Source organism: Lissotriton helveticus, chromosome 2_2, assembly GCF_964261635.1.
Source record: "Lissotriton helveticus chromosome 2_2, aLisHel1.1, whole genome shotgun sequence".
Lineage (NCBI taxonomy): Eukaryota > Metazoa > Chordata > Amphibia > Caudata > Salamandridae > Lissotriton > Lissotriton helveticus.
The window spans coordinates 483,470,594-483,490,704 of NC_136060.1; the positions used below are offsets into that span (position 1 = coordinate 483,470,594).

General features: G+C 50.1%; 1 protein-coding gene across 1 annotated transcript in view; it reads left to right on the forward strand.

Moving 5' to 3' along the window:
* The first annotated feature begins 1,311 nt into the window (after window positions 1-1,311).
* LYRM2 (LYR motif containing 2) overlaps window positions 1,312-20,111 on the forward strand; it is a 98,663-nt gene continuing 79,863 nt past the window's right edge. Inside the window, exon 1 of the mRNA XM_078679048.1 lies at window positions 1,312-1,513. Within this exon, the coding sequence (XP_078535174.1) occupies window positions 1,361-1,513 (153 nt within the window). The 5' untranslated portion in view covers window positions 1,312-1,360. The remainder of the gene's footprint in view (window positions 1,514-20,111) is intronic.

A 20,111-nucleotide genomic window follows, 5' to 3' on the forward strand; every position in this document is an offset into this window, starting at 1 on the left:
TTTTAGATTATTCATTATAGATGTGTTTAGGAAATCGCTAAGAGGAAATCCAGATTTCTACTGGGTAGAAAATATATTTTGCGATTCCCTATCTACCTTTGTACATATGGAACAGCAATTTAGCATTTCTTAATGGAACGAAATTCCGATTCAGTTCATTAAGAAATGCTAAATCCTTACGTACATATGGCCCCATATTCTTATAATTTGTGGATTTCAGGAACACGTACTCCTGCAGGAAAATCTTATGATAATATTTCGTTAAGTGGCCGTCTTTCGCCTTCATTTGATCTGCAGTGCAGTACTTTTGGCTTTAAAATTTGTAGTTTTATTTTATTTATTTTCAAAAGTTTTATATAGCGCTGGCTACACCCGGAGGTATCAGAGCGCTTTACATGAGCATCAGATCATAGTTACAGGTTACATCATTACAAAGGTTACATAGTTCTTAGAGCATGGCTACATAGTTACTTGTAAGGTCGAGATAAACAATAAGCACAAAAACGTAAGGGGAAAAGCAGGCAAGGTGAGAGATTCAGGGGGGGGTTGGAGCAGGGGAAGTAGTCAGATAATGAAGGCGGGAAAGAGGAGGGTAGGGTGAGAGACACTGCATGAGAAGAGGAGGGGTTACTTGAGGACAAACGTCTATAGCTTTATATATGTCCTGGATTCTGTGAGTGGCCTTTTCTCTTCTCAGTGTCATCTTCTTTAAAGAGACTCAATAAAATTCCTACCTATAGGGTTTTTCCTTGGTAGCATTCTCCACATCACAGGATTTAGAGAGGGGTCCTTCTCAATAAGATGTTGCAACAGCCATAAGGCCTCTATCACTCATGCTCAAATAAACAGAATATTCCAGATTCATTGTGCGTGTACGGTGGTAATACACCTATGTGTTTTCCTTAAATCTGCTGTACAGAGGAGTATAGTACAGCCTGCAGAGCAAAAGGAGAGGCAAAGGGAAAACACACCGAAATGTGGATGTGAAAATGTGAGTAAAAACACTGATAAACAGCAAGATGGATGTTTTCATCATCAGAGAAGTAACTCCCAGGGCAGGGAAAGTCCGAGGCGTGAGAAGAGTGAGCTAGCATTCCAACAGCTGCTCCTTTATTTGTGGTTATTGTTGTGGGTGATCAGCAGGCGCATAGCGCCACGCCTGTCACCAGAACGGAAGCGCTACAAACCTCGAGGTGGCGTGAGCGCCGCGGGTCCGGGGGTTTCCACCCCAGATGATGTTGCAATCTTGACACTGAAAGTCTGCAGAACTGTGCAGCCTGCGTGCCCTCCTGCCAGTGACGTCAGAGCTCCGAGCCCTGCAGTAGGCGCTGTGGGCGCAGGGGGCGCTGCTGCCCCGTCCATGCCCACAGGAGAGCGCCTACAGCGCAGGAAGGCGGAAGCGAGGCGCTGCAGCCGGAGCCGGGGTGCACGGGAAGAGGAGGGGCGCAGCGGGTGGTCGCCCCGCAGCATGGTGACGTCCAGGCTCGCCCCTGCAGCGCTCACCCTCAAACAGGTACTGTCTGTCTGTCTGGCTGGGACTGCGGGCCTCTGCGAGCACGGAGGCCACGAGGCGCTGCTAGAAGTAGCAGCTGCTACCCCTGGTACACCCTCTGCTACCCCCTTGCACACCCCCAGCTGCTCCTGGCACACCCTCTGCTACACCTCTACCAACCCCCTGCTAACCCCTCTACTACCCCCTGCTAACCCCTCTACTACCCCCTGCTACACCTCACACCCCTGGCAACCGCCTGCTACACCCTCTACACCCTCTACGCTACCCCCTCTGCTACCCCCTCTGCTACCCCCTCTGCTACACCCCCGGCTACACCCCCGGCTACCCCCCCCCGCTACCCCCCCCCCGCTACCCCCCCCCGCTACCCCCTCCGCTACCCCCTCCGCTACACCCTCTGCTACACCCTGGCACACCCCCTGCAGCCCCTGGCACACCCCCTGCTACCCCTTGGACACCCTCTGCTACTCCTTGGACACCCTCTGCTACCCCTTGGACACCCTCTGCTACCCCTTGGACACCCTCTGCTACCCTTTAGCTACCCCTGGCTCTGCCAGCTCCGGGTATCCCCTTTTTAGGAGTCACTAAGGCAAGAACAACAGAGGGGGCTCCAGGCTGCAGTAAACAGGCCAGCAGCCATCTTGGTATTTTGGGGCCTCCATGTTACTAAAGGTTCTGCTGTTTAGTGTGTATGCGCGTTGTAATACATGAAGACACCACACGAGGAACATGACAATCACCCAAGATACGCCCATGTGTGATGAGCTGTGAGGCCTGTTTTTTAATGTAAAGTCCACATTTGTAAAGCGGACTTGTAATCTTTAACTGTGCATCACATAATCTGCCGCCAGACTGCATACCTGCCAAATCACACAGTGCCACCGTGTGACACACGAAATCGGCTCCCATCACCCGGGTAAGGAGCTGATATCACACGGTGGCAGAGAAAACGAGCAGAAAACCTCTGTAAATAGTGGTTTTCCAGATCATTTTATGAGGCTTTGAACTGCCCACATCCATTGAGGGTTGAAAAAACACCAGGGCAAAGCACCGGCAAGTTTTTTTTGGTGGGGTGGGGTGGGGTGGGGGGGCATAGGGTGGTAGGGTTTGGTGGTGGTGGGGGGGGGGGTTCAAAAGTGCCTCCTAGCTACTTTTTTGGCACAAAGTCACCCCCCCCCTCCTCGGCCCTGCCCCCTGCTCACACAAAGAGATTGTTCTTCAAGTTGGTAGGGTTGGGACTGGTATTGTGCTGCTTCTTTGCACTTTGTTATTGCGTCCAGATATATAACACAATAAGTGACATGCACCCAAACTGGTAAACGTCGTTTACACCGCACGACCTTTACCACGCTGCCATTACAATGCAAGTCGTTACTACGACTTGCGCTTGATGGCGCTGTTGGTTAAGGAATATTGTAATTTTATATTCAAACACCTTCCCTACTGTTACGTGGACTGGTGTTGGAATATAAAATTATAATATTCCTCAATCCGCGCCCTCCAACGCAAGTCGTAACGACTTGCGTTGTAATAACCCCGTTGTTAAGTACCATACATCCCCTAAACCAAGCTAAGACTATTGTCTTTGTCGGTGGTTATTAGCTGTTTAAGATACATGATCGTATTGAAATCGTCTTTATGTAGCGCTTACTATCCTTGACGAGGCGTCAAAATATTTTTAAAAAAATGATATTGAAAATGTTCCAATTTTGAAATTATGAGACTGTGAATTAAACATTACTGAGGTCTATGTAAGGCTACTGGTCTTCGGAGTCTCAATCACTCCTGTACACGTCCCTTCACACCCAGGGCTCGAGTCGGGGTACCACGCGGGTGGACGGCGTCCCCCCACTTATTTTACCGGGAGCTCGATAACTGGAGCAAATGGAGCCACACATTCACTATTTGGCCTCTCTGGGGCAAGATCGGAGCTCATTCAGAACGCTGCTCACACGCTGGATTCTCTGATGCAATCGCATCTAAGGGGTGAGCAAGGGGAGGCAATGAGTCTGATGGTGCAAGCCACCTTTCGTGACGTCGCTTCCTGTTGTGACATCAGCGCCCCCCCACTTCTTTTTTTTAGGACTTGTGCCCTGTTCACACCACATTCCTCTGCAGTCGACGGTAGTCACTACTGCCCTTTTATTCTCCACCTCTGTCTGAAATCCTCCATCTGCATATCTCACACCTCCTCTCTCTCGTCTTCACACCTGTCCCCCGTATATATCTCCTCACATCCCCTTTACTTCATCACACGCTAATTGCACCCTCTCACCTCTAAGCACTACATGTTCTGTGACTTCCTCCTTGTCCGTATTATCACCACTGTTTATCCTCTTCACAACCACAGAATCACACTGGCAAAAGGCACACATGACCATTTCTCTGTGCGCACTTCAGAGATGGCAAGGATTGCGTGAACTTGTGTTTTTTACATTTTTATTTTAAAACTTTTTATTGAGATTTTGTATAAGCCGGATAAATAAACCACACTAAATGCACTGAGTTGGAATATTGTGAGACTGCATAATATTTAAACTTGCAGGGATTGCAACCTCAATGTTTTCTGAGAGAATCAGTGTGTTTTTGGCAAAGGCAGTAGTTTTTTGGGTGGCTGAACTAAACTTAATAGCTTTTATGTTGGCAGAATTGTTGAGAAGTGTCAATAAGGGATCATTGGCTAACAGGAACAGTAAAGGAGAAAGTGGCAACCTTATCTGGTTCCCTGGTGGAGCGGGAAGAGATCGAGAAGAAGCCATTGATTTTAACTCTGGCTAGAGGGGCGTCTTACAGAATTATAACTATGTTAATGAAAAAAGAATCTAGATTGTAAGATTTAAGAACCGCTTCTAAATGTGGACAAGATACTTTATCAAAGGCCTTCTCGGCGTCAAGGGCGATGGCGGCTGTTGGTGTGGGGATGGTTTTGGCCTTTTCAATAACATGGCAGACGGCGTGTGTACTGTCGCCAGAAAGTTGTCTTTCAGAAGGCCTGATTGGGCTTAATGAACCAATCTAACGGTAATCAGCTCCAGGCATTTAGCTATGATTTTTGCATATTTTTTAGCTCCCAAGTTAATGAAAGAAATTGGGTATTTTTTTTTACATCTGTGTGATTCTTGCCCTCCTATGCTAGTCTCTGCAGTAAAATAGACTTTACCATTTAGTGCAGAATAGCTCAGAGCGGCTTCAAATGAGGATAAAATGTTAATCCGCATTTGTAAAGCGCGAACTACTCACCCTTACTGGTCTCAAGGCGCTGGGGGCCGTCGTGGAAATTAAGTGAGCTATTGCCCAGAGTCACATGGTGCTGGGCTGAGCTGCGGCTGGAGCCAGGGATCGAACCATGAACCCTGTGCTCCGAAGTCAGCCACCCTGGCCGCTGCGCCACACCTCTCCAGAGTGTGTCAATCATACTTTTGTAGAAGACCTTGGGTAAACCATCTGGTCCAGGCGCCTTTTCAGTCGGTATGGGTCTAAATTCTGTGGAAATCTCCTCTCTCATATTGGGTCTATCGAGAGGTTCCCCATCAGAGAAGGAAACCGCATTAGGAGGCAGGTTATCGATTTAAGCAGGTCAAGCCCTCGTCTTTGAGGAACAAGCGCTAGCTTTGGGTTTAGAGATGTCCAGAATTGTGGGGTCTCTGCGTTTGAGACCATAGATATTTACAAGATAGAGATCGCGTTCACCATGCGTTAATCTAGTTATGGGCCAGCAACCTTCTTTGTCTCGTTCAGACGAGAAGATTGATAGGCCAGACATTTTAGAATTGAGATTGATGACCACATTTTTCTTTAGCGGGCTATGCCTTCTACCCAGCCGGATCTCATTGAGACAGCATCTTTATTGGTGATTTTGGTTTCCTGCAACATATTACTTACCCCTTAAGCTGGTTACTATATTCGCACAACCAGGAGTAGTGGGTTGGAGTGAGTGTGAGGAACGTTATGTGGCAAAAAGTATGATTTTAACTGGACGAGAGCCCATTATTGAAGGGATCTATTAATTGTGTGGGAACTCAGCCAATCTAAAACTCCCCTTAACTGGAGGAGGAGCTGATGCTTAGCTTGGTGTTTATAATTTACGCACCAATTTCAAATTACAATAATTCCCGATCCTCCATTCACAGTGTTGTTGACTTTCTATCCACACTGCCATAACTCTAACTCGCCACTCCACCATACACACAGTTCTCACAAATGATGTCAGTTGAGATGTCATCTGTGTTGCTATGAATGTTAAAATTTCACATGGTACAACTGATGGAATATGAAAGGGAATAAGCAGTGTATCCTAGAGGTGAGAGTTATAGTAATTTGAAGGTGGTGCGTAAATTATAAATTAAAGGTTTAACTATAACCTTAGAATCCTTAACGTTTGTGTAGTTTAAGATTGGTTTGCATAGAAAAAAGAAAGTTATAGTATTTAGACGGTGATGTGTAAATTAGAAGTTTAAAGTATAACTATAACTTTAGAATTTCTATTGTTTTTAAAGTTTAAGTTTTGGTTTGTATTGGAAGAACAAATAAAGTTATACTAATTTGAAGTTGGGGCTAAAATTCAAAATTTAAGATAAAACTATACATTTCTAATGTTTGTGTAGTTTAACGTTATAGTTAGTTATAGAGAAAAAACCTTAACTAACATTAAAAACATAAAATAGAAATAAAAAAAAAAAGCAAAGGTTAAAGGGACATTATAGTTAGGTAAAAATGACAGTCAATCTGGCATTTGAACTTTAAAAAATGGTGAAATTCGCCAGCTATATTTCAGTGACCTATAATTTACCCCACCATGCATTTAGTTGTCTAAACTTCCGTATGGAAATTGCATGGGGGGGAAGGCATTTGGAGACCTCAGTTTTTCCTCGGCCCCCGCTTGACGAATCTCCCCAAACCTTTCCAGTACGTAGCTCATCTGGATGAACATTTTGTTACATTTTCCATGAAGATTCGTCAAACGGCGCCAACGTTTTATTAGGCTTGGTAAAATAATAATAAACCAGTCCCATAATAGTGAGTACCTGTACTGTGGGACCCTTTCACAGGGTGCAGGCGTGCCGTTCCAGAGAATCTGAGCTCTGATGGAACACTGCATTTCGATGATGCGGGAGCTCACACGGGCAGTGGTAGATCGTGCTTAGTTGACCTCAAGAACGGACTCGAATGGGTACATATGGTTCATCGGAAAAATTTGACATTTTCCGATCAGGGGCACTAAATTCAAGCATTGCTTGGTGAATAATTGGGTGGTAATCATCTACACCTCCTACTAACATTGCACACTGCACAGAGTGAATGACTCATTGACTCACTGCGGTCACCTACCCTGAGCCTGTTTTGTAACTTTTACTGGAACCTTAAGCCAGACTCAAAGCCCTGAGTAGCAGGTGTGAGAGCCCTGTTATCTAGTGTACAGTGCCACCATTTTCTGCTCCTGAATCTCTATTTAGGCAAGGTTTTATCTAAGTCTACACGGCTATCAGCAAGGTCACACCATGTCTCAAAGTATATCTGTTGGACTTGGCCCTGTTTGGCAAGTTCACCCCTAAACTTTTTGCCTCTTCTGTGACCTGGTGTTGGTGGCTTTAGGCCTCTGAGCACCTTAGCACTGTGGTCCAGTGTAAAGTTCATGCGCTCTCGGTGTTACATTGGTGAGATTGGCCTCCCATAGGAATGCATTGGGGATTCCCTGATCAGTGTGTGTCAGTGGTAATTCCTGTTATGAGAGGAGCAGTGTGGTCTAGTCTGGTACGGTTGGAATTGTAATATTAAATGCTGCGCAATGGTGTGCGCAGATTTAGTATGACTATTTGAGAAATGCCACTTTTAGAAGTTGGCATTTCTGTGTGCTATGCGTCTGCCTGCCTGATGTGAATTGCATGTTTGACTTTTGAGTGACAGGGGCTGGTGAGGTGTGTGTGGCTCCTGGAGGGGCAGGGTGAGTCAGCGCTAGGCTAAATGGGACATCTGCATTTGGAGTAGGTGGGAGGAGAAGTCCCTGGGCCCTGAATAGGATGGTGCCTGCCCTAGTGAATGCTGGCTCTGCCCCCCCTGTGGTGTGTTTAATGACGAGACCCCACCTAACAATGGGGAAGAGGAGCCCTGTCAACAGAGTGCTCCAAATCCCCCTGAACCAGTTGCATCTGGTTCCCCCAAAGCCCTGTGTTGGCGCAAACAAAGAGAAAATACCGGGGCTGTGACCCCATGAAAAGGTGCTGCACCTGACTTGGGGGCGTGCTGCTGCTGAGGCCCAGGAGGAACCGCCATAAGGGCTTACCTCCCTACTGGAGGGCCCTGCGTGCTGGCGTCCCTGGGCCCAGCTATGCCCCTGGACCTAGGGGAACATTTTGCGTGGGCTTGTTCTTCAGGACCTTCAGGACTTTTGGTTGAGGAGCTGTGACATCCTGCGCCCTGAGAGCGCTACGTCTTGATGTTACCCAGAAGAGGAGTGCATGGGTTTTTGCAGCGCTGAGCTGCTTGTGCTAATGGAGGGAATCCCGGTGTTAGGGATTCCCCCTAGATGCCTAAAGCGGCGGGTGCCCACCCGCTTATTTGGTATTTAAATAGTGGGTGCCCACCCCACATGGCCGCTTTTTGTTTATTTCTGATGCGGGTGCCCACCCCGCGTTGCTTGCCTTAGCAGGAGCACACCCCGCGTTCTACATTTGAAAATCACCACGCGGCCCGAGCCGCTAAAGAAATCTTCTCCGGGTCACAGCTCAGTGCGACCCGGAAGTCAGTCGTTGCCTTTGCCTGGTTGTGGGCGGGGCCTCGTGATGGCCGGAAGCAGGGAGTCCTGAGCCACGCAGGCTCCACATCCAAGCCCAGGGGGCCCGGGTGAAGTGAGGAAAGCCGCCAATTGCAGCGCGGGGCTCCCGTGAATGAAGCCCGCGTGCAGGAGAAATGCTGGTGTTGGTCGGCGGGGCTCTCGTAGCGAAGAGAGAACCCTGCATATTGCTGAGCCAGCGAGGGAGGCGACCGGGAGAGAAAGGAAAGCGGCGCCTGCCTGAGCAGGGCTTCCGTGTGTGGTGAGAACCCTGCGTGTTCCCAAAAGGAGACGGAGACCCGGAAGAAGGAAGGAGCCCATGTTCAGGCTTGCAGGAGGACGTGAGCCTACCCCACCTCTGCGAGCTCCAGGCAGATTTCCCGGTCCCAGGAGAGGTACCGGGTGAAGAGCAGAGTGACCATTAGCCAGAGGAGCAGAGTCCTCCCCCGAGAGCCCCGGTGAATGGTGGGACCCCTTTGGGATTTGCCTGCACGGAGCCCCAAGGAAATGGGACTGGGGGCCATTTGATTTGCAAAGTCATGGAGTTGGGCTTGGGGGCACTTTTATCTGTAACCAGGAGAAAGGGAGTGTGTCAGGCACATTGTCAGTGCCCCCCCCCCTCCCCCCCCCCCCCCCGGGTCGTCCTAGGGCACAGAGGTGCCCGTGCTTCTGTTTTCTTCACAGCTGCACCACACCAGCGCGGGCAGCTGCAACGTTTTGGGCAAATTGTTTTCAGAGTCCCAGAGGGGGTCCTGAGGCCACGTTAGTGTCAGTGCTTCCCTTTTGGTTTCTCAGTTGCGCCGCCGTAGTGGGCAACTGCAACCTTGGTCTACATGTTGTTTAGAGAATCCCAGTGGGGACCCGGAGGGCACAGTGGGTGCCAGTACCCACATCTTTGCCTGCACAGCTGCACCTCAATTACCGGCAGCTACCATGTTTAGGCCTGCGCAATTGCACACTTTTGGGATTCTGCTGCATTGCGGCCAGCTTTGGCAGTTTGGGACAGAGGGCATTTGAACACCAGCGAACGGCCAGTTGGCCTAGTAGTCCGTTGTAGGTTGGTAGGGCGCAGGGCCCTACTGTGATTTATGTATGATGTGCCAAATGTGATTTATGCACCCTGATTTATGATGTTTAGGCTCATGAGGTTATTGCATAGTGTATTTGTACTGGTGAGGCCTAATGCGTATTGTGTTTATTCTTAGGAGGGTGTCTAACGCTAATGTGATTTATTGCCTAATGTCATGTTATGATAGTTTAGGATGGTGTCTTATGCATAATGTATTATATGCCATGTGATAATGCTTTGTTCAATATTGTACCAGTAGTTACTGGTTGTGTTTTGCATTTACTTACCTGCAGCTTGATGGTTCTGACCGTGGCCCGATTGGCCCAGTCCTGTATATAGTCCCCTGTGAATATTGCCTGTGCCAGTTGGCACAGTGTAAATGTGTGCTTATGTTTCTAATGTGTTTATGAGAATACAAAGGCTATTTTTTTATATAACCTTGTGTGGAGTTTCTTTTGTGGAGTGCCTACTGTGTTGCTGCTGTGTGTGTGTGTTGCGCAAACGCTTTACACATTGCCTCTGGGATAAGCCTGACTGCTCGTGCCAAGCTACCAAGGGGGTGAGCAAGGGTTATCTTCAGTGTGTAACTCCCTTGCCCTGACTAGAGTGGTGAGTTCAGCCTGGCTTTGGCGCAATCCTCAGCTAACCAGAAATCCCATTTCTAACAATATCCAGCTATGGACAACGGTGACTGTCAGTGAAAGAGTAGAATATAAACTTTTGTAAATTCTTAAGAGCTAAATGCAATTTCTCAGAAATAAGGTCATGAGAAGGTGGTGCACATGTATCGTACATCTGCGTATGTATTGTAATTGCATTTATGTAGCGCTTAATACCTCTGATGAGGCATCAAAATGCTTTTTCGTCAAGTAGCATGCTAATTTGTAGCCCATAAAGGATTAGTCGTGAATTTATATAATGAAATATGAAAGTAATTTGAGTGGTGGGTATGTTAATCTGTTTTTGGTTTGAGAAGGATATTGGAGGTATAGAAGAGGGAAAAGGTTTGCATTTATATTGCGCTTGCTACCCCTGATGAGGTGTTGAAGTGCTTTTTCGGTGAATAGCACGCTTCTCCGGAACCCATAAAGGATTAGTGGTACATTAGTATAGTGAAATATGAAAGTAATTTGAGTGCTGTTTTTGGATTGAGAAGCACGGTGGAGGGATAGTAGAGGGAAAATGGTTGCATTTATATAAAGGTTGTATTTATATAGCGCTTGCTCCCCCGATTAGGTGTTGAAGCGTTTTTCAGTGAGCAGCACGGTACTCTGGAACCCAAACGGGATTAGTAAGAATTAGTATAGGGAAATGTGCAATTAATTTGAGTGGTGGATATGTTAGTCTGTTATTTGGATTGAAAAGGAATGGTGAAGGGATAAAAGATGGAAGAGTCTAGAAATGTTTATGTAGAGTTTATAGCCGTAGGAAGGGGTTTTGGAAGAGAAAAGGGGAGGCGGAGGGGGAAGAGTCAGATGCAAGGGTTCAGAAAGGCTTGTTTGGGAGATCTAAATAGTAAAAGAGGTGTGAGATGATGCAAGGAGGGGTAGAGAAGGAGAGAGTCAAGAAAGGGTTATTTTGGGGATCATAGTAGTGGTATGGGGTTTGGGATGAATGAGAGAGTAGAGGTAGAGGATATATTGATAGAGGTACCTGGTGAGAAAAAGGGTAGTGCATTGGAAAGAGTAGTAAAATGAGGTTTGAGATGAGTCAGAGAGTTGCATATAACGTCTGATCTGTTAAGACGGCCATAACATTGAAGTGAAACTGTGGCAACATCAAAGAGGCGAGTACTTTGTAGGGTTTGTTATGGAAATGTAGGGGAGACGGGGGTTGAAAAGGCAGAAAGAACTTAGTGATTGATTCATAGTGACAAATTCCACTTAAGTATTAAACCTCAAATGAACACCCAAAGACAATAAACTTGTTGCTTGCCCGGCCAAAACGAAACAAAATGCGACAAGGGACTCTGCATTTCAGTTGTTTAAGTTTCTATGAGGGGGAAGAGGCCCAACAAACTACCCAAGGTAAGAAAGGAGAACGTTCAAAGCAGGTAGTCTTTGAGGAATAATGACTGAAACAATAACGATGCGCAGTGTAAGCAGAGACGGATCAGAGGAATGGAACCACACAAAGCACGGTCACTTACCAACCACCGCTTCTTCCTCATTGGAACGCGGTAACATACAGTATTATCTGGTTTTCGGAGATTACTAGGCTTCTGCAGCCAAAACCATGAGGGTAGAATGGCTAAAAGACAGCACAAGTACATTTTTATTTATTTATTTTATTTATTTGAGTTTTATATAGCGCTGGCTAGACCCGGGGGTATCCGAGCGCTTTACATACGGATCCACAAACTTACAAAATTACATCAGTTACAAGTTACATCAGTTACAAGAAAACATTTCAAGAGCGTCGGAAGACAGAATAAAAGGAGCTTAGAAGGGTAAGGGGGTGGGGTAAAGAAATAGGAGGGAGAAAGGACGGATAGAGAGACGAAGGAGAGTCTGCCCAACGTCCGGCTGGGTAGGTGACGGCCGTGGGGGAAGTCCACAGCCCATCTCCTCTATAGCTATCAGGTAGCTCCACCGGGCATCGGTCAAGCGGCTAGGTCTCAATGAGAAAACAATTAGAGATCAAAGAGGAGGGATAAATGGAGCACACAGAGGAAAGTGAGTGGAGTAAAGGGGTAGGAGGGAGAGTACTACGGAGAGACGAAGTAATGTCTGCCCAATGTCTGGCTAGGTAGGTGACGGCCGAGGGGGTAGTCCACAGCCCATCTCCTCTATAGCTATCAAGTAGCTCCACCAGGCATCGTCCAAAAAGCAGAAGATACGTTGACTGATGCTTTAAGAGTCACCTAAATATACTTGTGCCTGTATGTGTAGAACATTAACCCATTGCCGAAAGGATCTTGTTATTTGGATAAAGTTAGATTTCAACTCCTTTTTACTCACTAGATGTTTGCTGAACAGTACAAATGGCTTGGTGTTTAACAGCTTTTGTGACGAGTGAGTGTAATTCAGAATTGATTTCTGTGTAAATACATGGGTACACCTTGATAAATTGGGTGAAATTAACAATAGTTTATATAAATAATACTAAAGTACGTCTATATTAGGTGGTCTGAGGCAAAAACTCCCCTCGCAAGTGACTGAAGTGGTGAAGTCAATAATCTGGCTTGTAGATTATCCGGAAGCAGTTGGGAGTGGCCTTGATCGATAGAGCGAGGAGCAGGGTGCGGTGGTGGCGGTGAGCGATGAGGTCCCAGACAGCCGCACGGGATAGCAGCACCAGCCAAGGATAACCGACCCGAATGGCGGGTTCACGGTAACCTCAGCGGGGTGCCTGCTCTCGACCTCGCAGCCGCGCTGTGCTTGTGGGTTGCATACCATCCTCAACGCCCCCATGGCTACTCCTTCCTCCACCGTCCGCTCTCTCTTTCAAGTTGTATCGGAGCATTGATAAAAAGGAGGCAGAGCGGTAGGTGGCTCTTTGGTCCCCAGTGAAGCCAATTGGGGCAATACAGTGACCGCATGTAGGCAGGCTGCAGTCCTCTTGAAAGTGGTGCGTAATCAGTCGTCAATAGGCCAGTGCGGCTTGCACAACGTCCAGGGGCCGGCAGGCCCAAACGCTTGCCTCTGCCACTGCATTACTGCCTCCCTGTAACTTTAATTAACCTTAATCTACAACAAAAATCATTTAAAACAAGACCTGCCTATATCGATCATCTGGTGTCCTCGTGCCCCCTGTGACGTGACTCGTGGCATAAGGTGCATACAGGTAGGTAGCTCTTGTGCAGGAAGGATAAAAGCCTTATTAAGTGTCCCGGGGTGGCTGGGGATCCGAGGGGTTGGCTGACCTCCTCAGGGGGAACCTGCTCGGTGGCGGAAGGTGAGGCGGAGACCCGAAATAAGGTTCTTAAAGAAGGCTTTATTTTAGTATACGTCTTTCGGTTCCTGCTGGTGATGCGTTCTCTGGCGAACGCTGCTGGGTCGAAAGTAGGCTGTCGAAGCGGGTCCAGGATGGCTCTTGCTTCTGTACTCACAGTCGACCCCTCGTGCTCCGCATAGGAGGAAAGAAGACAGGAAAAGTATCAGGGCTGGATTCCCCGTTGATATCAAAGGGACCGGGAGTGAGGGAAACCACTGACAGGTGAAAACAACACGCTCTTTAGAAGGGGGGGGGAGTGCTCGTGAGAGGGAGGGGTCGGGGTGGCTTCTACCCTCATGGCACGTCACTCGGTGCTTGTAGGGACGTGACCGCCCATCCACCCTGCCATACGCCCCCGTACCTGCTGTAGCCACGTTCCTCCCTTGGGACCGTGGCGGGGCGGGTCGCCTAACCGTTGGCCTCCTGGCTTCTTCGGCACCTCTGTTCTCCTGGGCTGCTCGTCCTCTTCTTCCTCCGTACTGCTCCGATTTCTCCTCTCCTCTCCTGGGCTTGCCGCTAGGGAAACGCCGTCCGTCGCTTCCTGGATCCGGGGTTCTTTTGACCTCGCCGCGTCACACCCTGGGGGCGTGGTCTCGCTTCTCTGGTCCGTCTCCTTAAAGGGGTAGATGTCCTCCTTGTCCGCGGTCGGCCACCAATAGTCCGGGTCGCCTCCTCGCCAGTCGGCTTCTGCTTCTGGGTCCATGAGCTGAGGAGAAGAAACGGAGGTATGTGAAAATGCGGGGCCGGACCACCAGTCGGTGGCCGGGCCCCCGTCCATGGTCCCCCGGGAACCCGCCCCGTCACACATCTCCACCCCTGGACTCTCCCGATCGGGGAGAGGAAAGACACGGGAAAGGAAGTCCGCGTTCCCGTTCTCTTTCCCTTTCTTGTGCACCACTGTAAATGAAAAGGGCTGCAGAGAAAGGAACTATCGGAGAACCCTGGGATTGTGTCCACTATTCTGGTGCATCCACCTCAATGGGGCATGGTCGGTATGGAGAATGAATGGCTGTCCCTCCAGGTAATAACGCAGCTTCTCTACCGCCCACTTGATGGCCAAGCCCTCCCGTTCTATGGTGGAATACCGGGCCTCTCTAGGAAAGAGTTTCCTACTTATGTATAACAGGGGATGCTCTGGGCCTGTTTGGGATAGGACCGCCCCCACCCTGGACGCGTCAGTGGCTAGTATGAAAGGTTTGGAGAAGTTGGGGGACGCCAGCACAGGGGCCGTGGTCATCGAGACCTTCAGGTGTTTGAAGGCCTCGAGGGCATCCTGGGAGGGTTGTTGCAATTCCCGGGGCCTTACGTCATTCCTCAACAGATCTGTAAGGGGAGAGGCAACTGCTGCAAAGTTAGGGATAAATCGCCTGTAGTACCCTATTAACCCTAAAAAGGCCCTTAGTTCTTTTTTTGTGGAGGGAAACGGCACTGCAGCAATGGCTCTCACCTTCTCGGTTTGTGGGGCTATGTGTCCCTCCCCCAGCACATACCCCAGGTAGTTCACTTTCGAAAACGCAGCCCGTGACTTCTTGGCGTTGATGTGCAGGCCCGCCCGCCGGAGAGCGTTCAGGATGGTCTTTAGGTGTATTAGGTGTTCGGCCCAACTCCCACTGAAGATGACGATGTCATCAAGATATGCCGAACTAAAGGAGAGAAAAGGTCGTAACACATGGTTCATGAGGCGTTGGAAGGTGGCCGGTGCCCCATGAAGTCCAAAAGGAAGGACGGTGAACTCGTAGAGGCCGTCATCCGTCATGAAGGCTGTTTTCTTTCGGTCTTCCTCACGAAGAGGCACCTGCCAATACCCCTTCGTGAGGTCAAGGGTGGTGATGTACTGCGCCTCGCCGATCTTTTCTATCAGTTCGTCCACCCTAGGTATCGGGAACGTGTCAAAGGTGGAGACAGCGTTCAGTGCGCGGAAGTCCATGCAGAACCTTTTTGACCCGTCGGGTTTCGGGATCAGCACGATCAGGGACGACCATTCGCTGTTCGAGGGTCTGATTACCCCCAGGTCTAACATCTCCCTGACCTTCTGCACGACAGCCCGACGAGCCGCAGGGATCCGGTATGGCCTCTGTTTCACCACTGTACCCTCGGGAGTGTTGATGCGGTGTTCCACTAGACGAGTGTGTCCGGGTAGATCGGAGAAGATGGAGGCATACGGTTGTAAGACGCCTCGCAGTGCCTCCTCCTCAATAGGGGACAGGTCGAGGCTCACCACGAGCTTTCGTACGGTGGAAGGGGCTTCTGGTCTTGGAGAGGCGCTGTTGACGCTGCGAGGGGAGGGACCAACCATTCCTTCAGAAGGTTGATGTGGTAGCTTTGGGTTTTACGTGCTGACATGCGTAACCGGTAGGTGGTGTCCCCAATTGTATCCACGACTTGATATGGCCCCTGCCATTCGTTCTTGTTTTTGCCGCCTACTGAAGGGAGTAGTACCAGGGCCCACTTCCCTATGGAGAGGCGCCGCAGCCGCTTTCCTTGGTCATAACGTTTCTTCTGCGCCGCTTGTTTCCCTTCCAAGTTGGAGTAGGCCAGGTTCCTCAACTTGCCCAGTTTCCCTTTTAATTGTTGGGTATAGTCCAATACTGTTTTCTGGTCGTATATCTCCTCGTTTTCCCATAGGTCTTTTGTGATGTCTAACAGCGAGCGGGGCATGCGTCCGTACAAGAGCTCAAACGACGAGCACCCCAGGCTGCTTTGTTTTTGCGCTCGCAGTACGTACAGGGCCAAGGGCAACAATCGATCCCATTCCGGGCCCTCGGATGTCAGCATCTTCTTGAGGACGGCCTTCAGAGACTGGTTGTACCTCTCCACCAAGCCGTCGGTCTGGGGATGGTACACCGAGGTTCTCAAGTGTTTGATGTTCAATGTCTTGCAGATTTCTTTCATCAGTCTGGACGTAAACGGTGTCCCTTGGTCCGTCAACACCTCCTTAGGGAACCCGACTCTGGCAAACAGCTCCACAAACCGGTCGGAGATGGCCGCGGTGGTGGGGGCCCTCAAAGGAAACGCCTCGATGAACCGGGTGGCGTAGTCCACTAAAACCAGCGCATATACATGTCCTTTGGTGGTTCTGGGCAAGGGGCCGATCAGATCCATCCCTACTCGCTCAAAAGGGACACCTATGATGGGTAAGGGGTACAAAGGGGCTGCACTCGGGCGATGCGTGTTCCTTCGTTGGCAGACTTCACACCGGGCACAGTACTCCTGTACCTCTTTATAAATGCCCGGCCAGAAGAAACTCCTCAGGATGACATCCGTGGTTTTTTCTTTTCCTGCGTGGCCGGCAGTGAGGTGGGTATGCGCATAGAAAAGTACCTGCTCCCTAAAGGCCTTTGGCACCACCAGTTGAAGCAGGCTGTCTTTCAAGGCTAGCCGGTATAAGAGCCCGTTATTCATGAGAAACGTCGGGTAAACCATGGTTTGCACTCCCTGTTGGGCGTGTGCTGTTTCCCAGGCGTTGAACAGGGTTCTGTCCTCTGTCTGTGCGAACCTGAAGCTCTGGTCCGTAACCCACGGCTCCGGTGTGATATAGGCAGGCCGTGGACGGTTGCTGTTCTGGGAGGGTTTATGCAGCATGTCCCTAAACATGGTAAGGAATTCGGGATTATCAACACCCAAAATGACGTCTTCGGGTAAGGTGTCCACCACCCCAACCCGAATGGTACACGGCCCTCTAGTTTTGTGCTTCAGGGTGACTGAGGCCAACGGGTAGGACTTCACGTCCCCATGGACGCATCTGATGTGTACTAAGGTCCTAGGCACGTACTGGGTTGGGAACACATAGCGTTTCTGCACTACTGACTGGCGACAGCCTGAATCAAGGAGTACCCTAACTTGATAGCCATTCATCCCCATACTTACATAAAAGGATGCACCCATTTCCGCAGAATATAGGACAGTCCGGGGCAGATACCCGACTTCCATGGGTTCTTCGGGGGTCGTTTCCCTCGGCCACATCCGCGCGATGTGCCCCCAGCCCCCACACTCGTAGCATTGAGGACCTCGCCCCATGGGTGATACCATTCCCGGAGGTTTGGGGCGTGGTGGTTCCAGGAGGGGTTTGGGTTTTCGTTCCGACTTGAGGGGTATGGGATGCTTCGAGGTCTTCTCACAGTCCCATGGGAGCGCCTTCGGTTGCGCTCTCGCGAAATTCGCCGCCATCTCGATAGCCTGCTCAATCCCTAATCCTGAATGCTGTCTTAACCACCGTTGACTGGCATAGGGGAGGGCTTCCATGAACTGTTCCAAATAGACCTTTTTAAGTATCTCTTCTTTGGAGCAGGATTCTGGGGTCAGCCATTTGTCAGCCATCATTTTGAGTCTGAAATATAACGTTTTCGGGTTCTGTCCAGGGATGCCTCTCTCCTTCCGGAACCTGACTCTGTAGGCTTCTTGATCTAGGCCCAAGTGATCCAGGATCACTCCCTTAATGGTGGCATAAGGGGTGTTGCCCAAGGGGTTGGCCGCTTGATAGGCAGATTGGGCCTCTCCGGTGAGCAACGGGGCGAGGAAGAAAGGCGACTTCTCTTCGGGCCAGCCTAGGGCTCTGGCGGCTCTCTCGAAGTTCATCAGGAAGGCGTCAGGGTCTTCCCCGGGGAGGTATTTCTGGAGTGCAATGCCTGATGGATTAGGGGTATGCACACGAAGGTCCCCTAGGGGGGTTGCTGCAGCGGACGGCATCGTTTTCAAGCTTTCAATTTGGGCAGTGAAGGTGGCTTTGAAGAGCTCCCGGTCTGCCTGTGCCGACGAGAGTTGCCGTTCCACGGCCCACTCCAGCTTCTCCTGCCCTTTAATCATGTGATGAATCAGGGCGTCCATCTCGGGGGTGCAGACGGACTGATCTTCTGATCCCACTTCTGACACCAGTTGTCCCGGGGTGGCTGGGGATCCGAGGGGTTGGCTGACCTCCTCAGGGGGAACCTGCTCGGTGGTGGAAGGAGAGGCGGAGACCCGAAATAAGGTTCTTAAAGAAGGCTTTATTTTAGTATACGTCTTTCGGTTCCTGCTGGTGATGCGTTCTCTGGCGAACGCTGCTGGGTCGAAAGTAGGCTGTCGAAGCGGGTCCAGGATGGCTCTTGCTTCTGTACTCCCAGTCGACCCCTCGTGCTCCGCATAGGAGGAAAGAAGACAGGAAAAGTATCAGGGCTGGATTCCCCGTTGATATCAAAGGGACCGGGAGTGAGGGAAACCACTGACAGGTGAAAACAACACGCTCTTTAGAAGGGAGGGGAGTGCTCGTGAGAGGGAGGGGTCGGGGTGGCTTCTACCCTCGTGGCACGTCACTCGGTGCTTGTAGGGACGTGACCGCCCATCCACCCTGCCATACGCCCCCGTACCTGCTGTAGCCACTTTCCTCCCGTGGGACCGTGGCGGGGCGGGTCGCCTAACCGTTGGCCTCCTGGCTTCTTCGGCACCTCTGTTCTCCTGGGCTGCTCGTCCTCTTCTTCCTCCGTACTGCTCCGATTTCTCCTCTCCTCTCCTGGGCTTGCCGCTAGGGAAACACCGTCCGTCGCTTCCTGGATCCGGGGTTCTTTTGACCTCGCCGCGTCACACCCTGGGGGCGTGGTCTCGCTTCTCTGGTCCGTCTCCTTAAAGGGGTAGATGTCCTCTTTGTCCGCGGTCGGCCACCAATAGTCCGGGTCGCCTCCTCGCCAGTCGGCTTCTGCTTCTGGGTCCATGGGCTGAGGAGAAGAAACGGAGGTATGTGAAAATGCGGGGCCGGACCACCAGTCGGTGGCCGGGCCACCGCCCATGGTCCCCAGGGAACCCGCCCCGTCACATTAAGTTAATTAAGCTGTACTATTTTTGACACCCTCGGGCAATGCACGCTTTATAAAACTAATTCATTCATTCATTCATGCCATCCGTCCCAGCAGACAAACTGCTTCAAGCCCTTTGGCTGCCCCATCACCCGCCGGTGTGCTCGTGCCTCCTCTGATCCAGGCATGGTGCCTCAAGTGGAGCCTGCATAGGCTGCCAACTGCTGATGACCTTTTGAAACCATTGTTTGGTGGGCCTCAGGTCGGGTCAAGGGGCAATCGGGATGTAGGTATATTTACCGATTAAATCAGCTATAGTGACATAATTTTAGTGCCAAAAGCTTTGGACACAAGATCTGTACCAGGTTGGTGTGGCTACAGCGTTAGTGGCCATTGCATTGAAGTCGAGCAGAGGGGGTAGCGGAGAGGTCTGGCTAGGCCCAGGAGCAGTTTGCAAGCCCCTCGTGCGCTCCCCCGCCCACGTTTATTCCACACGGTTCATCATGGACCTGTATGAGATACAGGTGTTTGTAGATATGTTTTGAAAATACACTGTTGTCTCGCTTGCGTCGCTAAGGAACATGAGGTCTGGGCGCCCATGTGGGACCTTACAGTCACAGAAAAAATGGAAGATCATGAGAAAAGGTCAAGGTAATGCTCAGCTGATGAAGAGGGGGGCCCTCCAGATCCTTAAGTCATTTTAGCTGCAATGCCAACGCTGGGTGCTGGTCCAAGTGCCTCTTTTCCGCCAGCCAAAAATAATAACAGTGCTGCCAATCAGGCCTTGCAGTCCTATATGATGGAATTTTTTAAACGATCGGATAAAGTTAATCATGAGGAAAAAGTGTCTACCGCTGCATCAGCTCCAGTAGCTCTATGCCCATCATCAGCTGATTGTGGTGGCTCGTCCCACCATGGTGCCGCTTTGGGTGTTTGTCTGACACAGTCTATCAACGGCAAACGCTCAAATATCCCTCCATTGGTTAGTTCCAAATAAGGATCTATGCGGAGTCTAAGTGTTGTGCCCTCATCTTATTCAGCAACAGTGGCACCCGTTCAACA